General features: G+C 39.2%; 2 protein-coding genes across 2 annotated transcripts in view; one reads left to right on the plus strand and one right to left on the minus strand.

Annotated features, from left to right (window-relative positions):
• Nucleotides 1-12,287, plus strand: part of col28a1a (collagen, type XXVIII, alpha 1a) — a 53,949-nt gene that overhangs the window by 13,351 nt on the left and 28,311 nt on the right. The window contains exons 8-13 of the mRNA XM_028461226.1: nucleotides 351-377; nucleotides 595-639; nucleotides 717-761; nucleotides 8,246-8,299; nucleotides 8,367-8,435; nucleotides 8,518-8,586. Of these exons, the coding sequence (XP_028317027.1) occupies nucleotides 351-377; nucleotides 595-639; nucleotides 717-761; nucleotides 8,246-8,299; nucleotides 8,367-8,435; nucleotides 8,518-8,586 (309 nt within the window). The remainder of the gene's footprint in view (nucleotides 1-350; nucleotides 378-594; nucleotides 640-716; nucleotides 762-8,245; nucleotides 8,300-8,366; nucleotides 8,436-8,517; nucleotides 8,587-12,287) is intronic.
• On the minus strand, nucleotides 9,455-10,090 carry LOC114472120 (5-azacytidine-induced protein 2-like). The gene is given in 3 exon segments (XM_028461228.1): nucleotides 9,455-9,691; nucleotides 9,693-9,790; nucleotides 9,793-10,090. Coding segments are annotated over 3 exon segments (495 nt in total). The 3' UTR covers nucleotides 9,455-9,592.

The following is a 12,287-nucleotide window of genomic DNA, read 5'->3' on the forward strand; positions in this document are numbered from 1 at the left end:
ATTAAAAACATATATCTTGATTTTCTTGGTCCTTACTTGTCAGGACCAGGCTTACAGTTCTGCAAAGTCAAGAACAGAACGTCATCAAGATGCATTTGGTTTTTCTCTGGATAATAACTAAAAGCATGTGGAAATGTTCTAAACTAAATTGTTCTGGGTTGATTTAAATGTTACTGCTGTGGGAATCTGTACTTGAGGAATATTGGTTATTTCATGTAAATCTGATAAAATGAGAAACACATGTTTAAAAAACACTTAAAATCACCATATTATCCTACTTAGAATAATCACGTGCAAGTTTGCTTGTGATCGTGTTGTAGTAAGCATTAATGCAATCTTTATTTCGGCAGGGCCCACCAGGTAACAAAGGAGAGAAGGTATGATTTCATTTTTTTTTGTTTAATGTTTTTATACCTTAAATCACTACAAAGCAAATTCATAATATTGATATGTATCAGTAATCATCAAAGCAATATTGTATGTATTTAGCTATTTATTTATTTACTCTGTATTTTAGTGGAGAATAATGTCCTCTACTGGGTTTAAAAGACACTAATTGATAGTTAATGTAATCTTTTGGGCTGAATTTTCCAGGGGGAACAAGGTGAATGTGGGGCCCCGGGGACAAAGGGAGAACAGGTATGTGTTTTATTGTTCTGTTTGTCCTTGACAAATCAATGTTTCTTTATTTCATTTTAATTTCAAATCCTTTTTAGGGTGTGAAAGGATCAGCAGGCCCTCAAGGTCCGAAAGGAGAACAGGTGAAGTTTGTACCTTTGTCATTTAAATCTAGAGACGTAACATGGACATAACTACCTATGCTTTTTTACAAACTGTATATACACAATTTTGTATTACTTGTAGTTTAAGGTATACAAATATGAATAGTCTGTTCAACTGTAGGTCCATATTTTGTACAATTCAGTTTGTAAATGTTGTACAACTCAGCACAATCTAATTCAGGAGGGCAAATATCATTATGTAGTTTATCTCACTTTCATTCATCAGCCTCATTTGCAACCTCTTCCAATGGTACTGGTAAAAAAGTAATTATTATTACCAGAGCCATGAGATTGTTAACAGTTAACCTTAATATAAACCATAAATATTCTACTATCTCTATCTGATGAAATTAAAATAAGTGGGCAGAGAGATTTGAATACCATCTCTACTCAACACTCTACAATTTCTACCTTTGATGTTTGTTTTGCTTGTAAATCCCTTTTGAAAACAACATTTGGATGATATACAGCCAGTTACAGGGTTAAGCAGGTTTAACTACCAAATTACATAACCTTATTAGTTATGAGCAGTAACACTGACATATCTGAGCCATTCCTCCTTTTACTACCACGTGTAGAGAATGAAAAGACATGTATGACATGTGTGACACTGTAATACTACCACCAATCAGGAACCTGATCATAAAAGCAGGTCTGGACCAAAGAATGTCAGCAGAACAACACACTACCAGTAGAGGATGACTCGCCATATCTTTCTCCCATCACCCCCAATCAAAAGGTGAAATGTTGTTTGTAGTCTAGCCTATCTAGGCTCAGTTCATGTCCAGTGAAGGTGTTCTTTAAGGTCGCTGCACAAAACAGTCTATAGGTGTTTCTTGGTTAGAAGGAGGCCTCTCGGGCACCAGACATATCAAGCAGTGCTTTGGGCAACAGGACAAAAACAGGAAAGGCTCAACCATAGTTTCCTTCCAGCATCATAGATCTTTTTCAACAGTTTATAGCATAATGCATTAAAAGTAGTGTAATGTGTCTCACTTCTGCCTAACCTTCAACATAATCTGAAGCAACTGAGTAAATTTAATTTTTATCAAATTTCTTTAGACATACTGTATATCAGGGGTCACCTTTCTGAAACGGCAAGCTATTTTAAAGGTAGTAAACAGTCCGAAGGGTTACCAGTTTAAACATTAGATTTTTAGTGTTTCACTTTAGTTAGAGGTGACTAGCAGTATCTTAAAAAGACAAAACATGTTTAAGTTTCAACATGCAGCACTTTATTTTTCTAAGTGTGCGCAATTAATTTTTATTGCATTTCATAAAAAAATCATTGTGTTCCATTTACTATTTTAGAAAAATCCACATTGCAATTTTTCAATGAAAATAAACATTTAAAGATGGTTAATTAAATACAAAAACAGCAGTATTTAGCTCTAATAAGGCTCTCATTACATCTGTCATCTGTATTTATCTCTGAATTTGAAACCTGGCAACTGAGTTAGATTTAGATGAAGCTCATTGGTGACTAGTGCTCTTGTTTGTTAAATTGTCTACTTAAAACTTTCCAAATTGGTTCTAAACTCCTGCACAGCACTGAAACTGTTCTTTTTAAATGATACGTCTTGGGCTTTTAGATTTAACTGCAGTTTTTGACACTGTATACCATAACATCCTGATTGCACGCTTAGAGCATTGTGTAGGGGTTAAAGGAAAAGCTCTCAAGTAGTTCTGGTCTCAACTGACAAACAGAACCTTTAACGTTAGCCATGGCGATTGTGTCCTCCACTGCCTTTTTATCATGTGGAGTCCCACAGGGTTCAGTTTTAGCCCCTCTTCTATTTGCCCTTTTACCTCCTACCCCTCTGCTCTATATTCACAAAACATTGTTATTCGGACGACACACAGATATAAATCCCTGTCAGGACTGAATCATACCAATCTGATCACTAGAGCGAACATGGGCTCGTCTGTAAATGGTCACATTTTCTGGTTCAATAAACAGGAAGAGATTCAAATTCTGATGTAGCTGGTTATGATTTACAGTCCTTATAAACAGGACTGAATCATAACATAACCTAACCACTACAGCAGACATGGGCTCGTCTGTGAACGGTCGCATTTACAGACTTTGGAGTTGCTGTTAGCTTACCAATAAACAGAAAGAGATTTGTCACTTTTATAATAAGTGTTGACTAGGCCACTGGGAGTGAGGCCCAAGGCCGAGGCGAGCTGACTTGATAATACTGTATCACGTTTTTCTGCAGTCAGTTCCTTCTCCTCGCCCTTCTCTGTTTTCTCTATTTCTGGTGTCGTGAAGCTGATGATGGCAGTTCCTGATCTGTGGTTCAAGGCTCAACCAGTCTGGGACACTCTGATGTTCAATCTTTCTATCCTGTTCTGTTTGTCCTTCTGTCCACTAACCCCATCCAGTCGAGGCAGATGGCTGCCACCCCTGAACCTGGTTCTGCTGGAGATTTCTTCCTGTTAAAAGGGGGTTGTTTCTTCCCACTGTCGCTAAATGCTTGTTCATGTGGATCTTGTTGGGTTCTCTCTTTCTTATTATGAATTTTATATTTTGATAGGCGCATTGAGATGACTTTGTTGTAAATTGCGCTATACAAATAAAGTTGAACTGAATTGAATTGAATAGGTAAAACTCCTAGTCTTTTAAACCCCTAACAGACTGCCTTGAGGATATAATGGCCTGGATGTCCTTAAATTTGTTACATTTTAATCATAAGAAAACTGAAGTAATTGCTTTTGGCTGTGCCACTGACCTTGACCTGAATTCCTTTGGTGATTATGTAAAAACAAAACGTCACAGATCTTGGTTTTAAATTAGACGACACCCTCATTTTTGACAGTCAGATCGTAGCTGTTGTCAAATCAAGCTTTTTTCATTTGTGACAACTGGCCAAAATTAAACCTCAACTCAGTCAGCAACATTTTAAAACGGTGATCCATGCTTTTATTTCCTCACGGCTGGATTAATGTAACACATTGTACATGGGGATAAGTAAATTCTACAATCGCTCGTAGTCAGATGGTACAAAACGCTGCTGCACGTTTTTTAACTGGCTCAAGGACATTTGAGCAAATTTCCCCAGTTTTGAGCACTCTGTTCTGGCTGCCTGATCATTTTAGGATTGATTTTAAAGGTCCAGTATTATGCTATTTTTCACCCATCTCCATTTGTTCTAAGAACCTCAAAAACATAGTATTTGAGGTTTATTTTCCCAAAGTCACCTGTTTTCCAGAGTTTTAGCCTTCTGAAAAGTCAATTTCATGACGCCACTAAAAACAGGCTGTTTTGGGGCCTTCATACATATGCATAAGGGGGCGTGTCTGTAGACAAAATAAAATTGTATTAAGAGGGAAATTGGGTCCTGGGATCACGGCATAAGGGGAGGGGCAGACCTGGGAGCTCATTGCCCTGCTAATCAATGCATCGGTCCCTCTCCGTGTGAGCACAAGCGACGAGTGTGAGAAGCGCTGCTACCTGCTAGAATCAATTGCGGCAGACAAACAATGGAGCGAACAAATCATGCAATAATACAAGGCTGTGAAAGGCGCTTTAATCTGACTGAGCACTCTGCTATTACGTTACGTTGTGCCAGAAAAGTACACGTATTTGCGGTCAAGTCCACCACAAACATTATCTCTGCACGATCAGTCAGAATCAGAATAGTTTTATTGCCAAGTAGAGTTTAAAACAATACAAGGAATGTGACTTGGTGGATGGTGCGAAAAAACTAAAACAAACCAGAAACACGATAATAATAACAATAATAATAAACATAAGCCGGTAGCTTCTTATTAAATCAATGTCGTTAAAAATACAGAGAATATATCTCCTTCCTCTCTGTCTGTTGAAGACACTTTCAGGCTTCTTAAAAGTCCCCCTCACTCCTGCTAATGGTTTTTCACCTTAGGAGCTCTCTTAGGCCCCGTCTACACAGAGACGGGGTTTAACACTAGAAGTCCCACAGAGGTGTCAAATGAACTTTTTACCTATAAAACCCAGAGAGGGGTCATTCGACCCAAAGGATTTGAGCTAACGCCTGTCCTCAGCTGCTTTTGTTATGTCAATGAGGCAGTAAGTGTCGCACCACAGGAGGGGTTCCTGGGTTCAGGAAGAATTTCAGTTAATATATAGTTATATACAGTTGCATTGATATTTTAACTCTTTTTGGTTTTTTTGTTACATGTGTTAATGAACTATGTAAGAAATATATATTTAAAATTCTCATAAGGTGGAGGCTTTAACCCTCTATGACACAGCAACCTTTTTTCCTGATTTTGTCATTTTTTGTATAACATCTACAATTTTTCTGGTTACTTTTTTTATTTTTAAATGCCAACTTTCCAACACAAGCTTCATTCAAAAAGAACACAAAAAATATTTATTTTTAATGACTGTTTGGTGGAAGCAGTCAGCTATTTATTCCCCACAGCACAAAAGGCTGCATGAAAATAGGCTATTCCTATAGGTATGGAAATGATCCCAGCTCCTCCCTACCCCACCCCAACCTGTGAACATACTCTGAACACATTCTGAACATGCTATGATTTCATCAAAGTTCATAAATTCTGATGCACATCAGTGTCTTGACCAGGTTGTGAAGGGATTGTGATAATAAAAAAATATATATATATATAATTTTACACTATGGCCCTTATTATACAGTTTATTGTTGAGAGGCACACCCAGGTTCTTGAAGTGCTCAGTAACAATGTCCTTACTGGATTTGTCTCAGGCCCCATTTACACTACACATTAAATCTGATGTTTTTTTGCCCTCAAGTGACTCTGTTTCTTTCAATGTTTGTAGTCTGTGTTTGTTCTCCCCCAGCATCAAGCAGAACGAGTTAATAAATGGGGCATTGTGACTTTAGCTTCCAGGGCACTTCCCCCTAACATTCCAGACTTCCATTGTTAGAGTCAGGCTCTCCCCCCTGCTGATTTCTCAGGTGATTCATTTACAAATGAATAGATGCAAATTGTAGCCATCAGAGTCGTCAGTTTGGTCCTAGAGTTCATTTGACCCTGCTCTGGGACATCTGGGGGGATATAGAAATCCCTGGGACTTCTAGTGTGAATATAAACGGTCAAGTTTTTTATTGTTTACGCCTTGAGTTCACACGGCTACGACAATTTGGAAGCCGAATACGATAACTTCTGATAACGGGTCCAAAGTCTGTGAATGCCATCCACTGAGGCGCCATGCCGAAGGCGTACTCGCATACTCTGCAAACAATGACAACAACAGTAACAATGGCCACAAAGCAGCAGCTCTACCTTGTCGTCGGCCCACAAGCAAATCTCCTGTCTTATCTTTGTCTCAATCCTTTTCCTCTTTTCTTTTGTATGTCCTCATTAAGACCTACTTTTAGCCTTAGGGTGCTTTGTGAATATGGGCACATGGTGCTCTGTAATGGTGACATTAGGTCAGGTTGCAAAACTATGTGAGACGGTGTGTTCACTTGTCCTACACTGTCATGATGGCAGCTTACTTAACTCTCTGCTGCAGTGATGTTGCTAGGTACGCGTTCTGCGTCCCTGACTCATAAAAATCTAAAAGGACACAGTAAATCCACTATCCATGCATCCCAGGGACGCACCTCATTTTTCCCATGAAAAACGACACATTGTGAACAACAACTTATGTTTAAAATCACAGTAACTAGCAAAACAAACCTAGCCATCAGCGGACCCCTTTACGCATTAAATCAGCGCAGACATGATCCCCTTGAGTACATGCTAGTTTAGCCGCTACAACACCTAGCTGCTTACAATACACCACAAACATATCTGCATCATTTTATTTTTCCCAACAGACTTTGCACTGTGTTAGTTAAGTTACATTTTTGTGCTAAAAGTTTCATAGTGATTGACTCAGTTCATTTGATTTAGTTGATCTTCAGACAAGAAGATTTTGGTCTTATTTTGGTGACAGTTTATTTTTTGACTGTCATGGTGATGAGAATGTTTTGTTTGAGTTAAAATCAGCACTTTTATTGATAATTTATTTTTGTACAAAAGACACCATTTTGTTTTCATTTGAATTGTTTTTGTTCAATTTCAGATACATTTTGAACATCCATGAATATATCTGCTAATTATAGCCATATCATACCACCATTAAGAGAGTTTAACACTACAATTTAGAAAATAGAAGAATATAAGAAATAGAAAGAAAATCATTTTTTTATTGGGGAGCCATTGAATTTCTCAGAGACCCACTCAAATCACCACCTGTGGGTCCCGGGGACTCACTACATTGAAAACCTCACTGCTGCTGTCAAGATGGTCTGTGAATTTCTAGAGACATTGCACTGAAACATTATCTGCAAATGTCTACTTATCATAGGAAATATATAGATTCCCCTTTCAATCTAAGACTCCAGGATCATAAGAACCCCAGCTAGTATGTAAAATAGTCCAGTCAAGCTCCTTTAACCTCTCTTCCTAAACAAGGCTTCCTGTTATATTAGTGCTTTACTCTACAAAATAACTTTGTCAATGTATAATACAGGTGGCCTTATTTGTACCAGTTTTCTATAAATAAAAAATAATAATAAAACAAATTAAAAAAAGCTGGCCATGCTATTTCCTGAGCTGAAAAGGGCAGTATTATTCTTTAATTTATCTTACATTTGACAGAGGTTGTTTATCAAAATATTTCCTATATGCTACAAACCAAAAACACTTGCAGTCTTTCTGTGACTGTACTCTCTATTCACTGACCAGAGGAAAGGGGCAGATCCACAGCAGGTATGTCAGATGTGCAGCCAGCAGCTTTTAAAAGTAATAGGAGTGTGTTTGAATTTAAAACATGCTTGTGTAACTCTAGTTCATCCTGAAACAATCAGTCCAGCATTGAGACCTGGACTCTCCGAGTCCATCCGTTGCTCTGCACATGTGGAATGTGAGCTGTGGATTAGGTCTTATCCCTCTTCAATTGTAGCCCTTCCACAGCAGGGGGATCCAAGCTTACTGTCTTTGGTTGTAGTCTCTGAGTCATTGTTGTTGGGGAGGATTAGCATTTTGACTCATGTTATCTATTGCTTTTCCACTTTAACACTTGGTGCTCCCCTCAGCCAGGGGAGAATGACAGCAGTAGAAAGATGTTCACAAAGATGTCACATTAGCACTAGAAAAAAAACATGCACCTACATCCAAATTCACTGCAAATAAGTATATGCAGCTCATCCTGAGAGGATTGCTGCCTGTTAGTATCATGCTGGAATCAAGTCATTCCAAAAAGTTAGTACACCTCTACACCCAGTCCATCTTAGGCAAAGTGAAAAAGTATGGAATACAAGAGATTCAAGAGGTAAACTATCCATAGCGTAATCAACAGTAGGTGATGCTACTATTTAACAACTTTCATGAAACATTTTCTATATTGAGTATAAAAGGTCAAGGTTGCAGGTTCATGATAAGTTCTTCAGTATCTCTATATTCAAATGTTGTGTTGCCTTTTCTGTTTTGTTTGATTTTAGGGATCCAAAGGGTCACCCGGGGATCAAGGCAGTGAGGGGGCACCTGGATCTAAGGTAAGGTCGCCCTACAAAGTGGTCCCCAATATGTAGGTGTTTCTGTTTAAATGTCTTTCTTTTAAAGGGAGACCGTGGACCAGGAGGTGCACCTGGGCCACCGGGAGACAATTGCATTGGGTATCCTGGTCCAAAGGTAAGGTCATGCCGAAATGATGTATATGTTGCAGAGATTATTCTGCACCAACATGCCCATATCATTTGTAATCCATTAATAGGGGGACAAGGGGAACCAAGGAAGGACAGGACCACCTGGACCAGTGGGGAGGGGTGAACCTGGGACTTCTGTGAGTTTTTCGCAACAAATCAGGGCAGACAGGCCCTTTTGAAAATGTTCAGGTGCAGATGAAATCCTGAATGGCTCTTATACCTCTCGTACGGTGTGATAAATGTGGTGAGCGAGGACTAATTCAGGGTGTAGAGGTATCTGGAAGAATCCTACAGTTGCATCCAGTTTTGTAAAAACAAAGCTTAGCCAGAGTTTTGTTGACTGCAAGCAAAATGTGTCTCTCCCGGCAGTATTTATATTTATATATTTAAATGGGACATAGTTTAGTTTATTTGAGCAATTTACTTTCATATTTTTTTTATAAAACACAAGATAATTTTTTTTAATTCCTGTAGACTAGCAGCACTTTTTAGGTTTTCACCTGAACTATTCCATAGGTTGACACCTTTTCGTGTGATACGATGACTCTTCAGGGTAGTTCAACCATGCTGTACCTTCTGATTAAATGTTCCCCTAGGTAGTATCTCCCCTCTCTATTAGCAAACTTTAGTTGAATGTTTAGAGGAATTTACTTATTTCTGGCCTTATATCATAATAATGGAAATTTCTTTTTATCAAGTCATCATGTTGAGTGATATTAGGAACAGTGAGTTTGTATGGTCCAGAGCAGTTGTCACTGTCTGCTGAGTAGCTCTGTGAGGGCCATGGCCCATTGTACCAGCAGTCCTCCTTCAGACTGTCTGGCAGCATGTTGCTTGACAGGTTGCTGACAGGGCGGCATCAGGTGGAGGATGGGAGAGGGCTGGGGAGAGGAGGTCGAGCTACTGATGCTCGAGAGATTTGGTGGTTGTTGTTCTTTTCCATGTCATCCAAACACTGGACTGTAACTTGCCACCTCTCAGTGACTGATGGCTTGAGTATCTTGATGAGGACTAATTGGAGCTTGAGCTCTGCATATAGAGGGTGGGCTTCACAGCACAGAGCTTTATAACTCTGCTGCATGCTTCTCTCTCTTGTATTATAGTATGCATCACTGGACTGGTCATAAATCTGGTCCGTTAAGGTCATTGGGTTCCTCCACGCTTTTCTCTAGCAGTTAACTGTTTTCCAGTCACTCTCTCCAGCTCCTCTTGTAGTTTGTTGATCTTAAGCTCAGTGTCGGCCCAGGTCCACCTGCCAGTAGTCATGAATGCTGTTCATGCTTCTCATCACTTGGGTGATATCCATCTCTGTCCTTAGCTGAAGCAGCTGTTCAGTTAGCAGATGTAGATACCTTGGTAACCACTAAAGGCTTTGTTTAGGTACTGGGGGCCCTCAGATGGAGGAGCATCTGGTTTAAAAAGCTTTTCTTCAAGCTGCTTAACCCTCTTCCTCAGCAGCGTATTTTCTCGTTCAGTGTCTCTGAGCGTCTTCTTGATGTCCTCATAGGCTGTGATCAGGGCAAAGTGGGAAGCAACAGACTCGTCTCCAGCACACACCGACACAGGACTCTCACCAGGGGCTGTGTAGGCTGCCTCATGTTTAAGGATGCAAATGCCATCAACCAGTGCTAGAGGGTCCATGTCTGCATAGGCCTATGCTGTAGCAGATAGAGGGCCATGTTAAGATAGTCTTAAATTAGATGTTGAAAACCTACATAGGGTTATCATTTACTCTTGAGAAACAAAGAGCTATGTCATGGAGAAAACAAAGACATTGGCAACAACATTTTCAAGTGAAAAAGCAAATGTTTTGTTGCGTTTTGGCCATCCGTTTACACGGTAACAGTGTTTTGGTGCTTAGGACCCTTAGTGGTTACAGATAATGTGAAATTTTGTAAATATATGATACTGAGTGACAAAAAACCGTATTTTAAATATAGAACTCCGTAGTCCGAGATTTACATCAAATATAAAGTCAATTCTCATTAACTAAGGCTATACAAGCAGAAATAATAATAATTAATGTATGGACATCAACTGCAGCAAGTTTGGTGATAATAATAAAAATTAGGCCAAAGGTACACGTTTTTGTACAAAAAAGTTCAGGCGGAAGCCCACTTTGCCACAACTGTGCCAAAGTTTTTCACAAGCTTGGGAACAAGTTTGTAACTATAATATGTCAGTGAAATTGATTACAATCATTGTTAGTCTTATGTTTGACCACTTTGTGTTGCAATTTGGCTTCAAATAAACACCATACGCCATACGTAATGCTATTTTTAGTTCCACTCTTTGAAGCCATTACGCATGGCTCTTATTCAGCAATACTTTGACCAATTAAAAAGATCGACACAGCGTTGGAAAGCTGAGAGCCTGTAGAAATTGGTGATATAAAGCACTATAGGATAGGACCAGGCTTTAGCCCAGACAAATCAGAGCTGGATAAAGGTCATTTTACACACAGGCGCTGTGCACTCATTGGATGGGATTCTTGACTTTGAAATGGCTGGCTATGTGTAATGGTGGTGTTTATCTGATGACACAATTTGTCATTGTGTCATCAGACACAAAATAAGGAGTTTCATGCACATTAAAGGAACTTTTGATAAGAAACAACAAAGGTAAGACACCATTTGTCTTCATTGCTGACTTTTTTCGCAGTTAAGTTTGTGGCCTTGTTTTGGTACGTAACATACCCGACCTGTATACCAATGGATTCGCCTGTAGTTTCACGCATGCTCTGTGTTTATTTTGTGACTCACAGTAGTGGAACAAGGCCGAGTTGTCGACTTTTCCCTCTTTGAACATAATGACCGGGTGTGTGTGGTCTTTTCTTCTGAATGTGGGTTAACTACAGTTGTAGCTGAGTTTCTTAGAATTGCGGAGAGGTCTAGAATGTGCAATTTCATTCATTCTTTACAACATTTAGACCCGTGGGAGTCACGGAAGCTGACGCTGCCTCGCCCCTGGGTCCGTAGGGGTTGAAGGGGAAAATGGGCTCCAGAGTGGAAGTTTTTGAAAATGTCTCCGTGTAAACAGAAAACCGACACTTTCTGTTTCACGGGCTGGCGCACTGCGGCTGCAGTGCCGCAGGCACACTATTCATGTGCCTCACTCTTTGGAATTTAACTGTACTTCTCCAACAGTGTATTATAATATATATATATATATATATATATATATATATATATATATATATATATATAAAATATTACATTATATTACACTGAAGGGGTGTGTGTGTGCGTGTAGGTGTGTGGGAAAGGAAATCATTTTAAATGATGTCATGGAACAATAGAGGAACTGGCCAACGAGTTGATCATCTAGAAAGTGTATGATTGTCATGAATGTGTTGGAGATGTGTTGGAGTCTGATATAATGCATTTCCATTGTAGGATATTCATATAAGCTTTTCATTTCCAGTTCATGAGTATAGGTTTTTTTAAGACCTATGGCTACACATAGAAATTTTCTCTCTGGTGGTAATGGGGTAATAGTTGATAAGTTTCCAAAAAAGAGTGAGGGGGACAGTGGGATGTAGCAGTCCAAGAGGGTAAAGAGGGATTCTGTCACCTATCTCCAAACCAGGTGAACCAGAACCATAAATGTGTCTGAGGTGTTTTGGGCGCAATTAGTGCATATATCTAGAATGGACATTTTAATTGTTGATATTATTCGGCCAGTTAGTGAAAGAGGTAGATTCACATAAATTTGACCGTTTAATTGTAGGAATGCAGCTGGCATTGAGAAGAATAAAAATTACTATTGTAAATACACCACTACTCTATAGGGGCTGATGGTGACATCACACTTCACAGTAATAACACATACTCATAAT

Source organism: Gouania willdenowi, chromosome 11 (genome assembly GCF_900634775.1).
Source record: "Gouania willdenowi chromosome 11, fGouWil2.1, whole genome shotgun sequence".
Classification (NCBI taxonomy): domain Eukaryota; kingdom Metazoa; phylum Chordata; class Actinopteri; order Blenniiformes; family Gobiesocidae; genus Gouania; species Gouania willdenowi.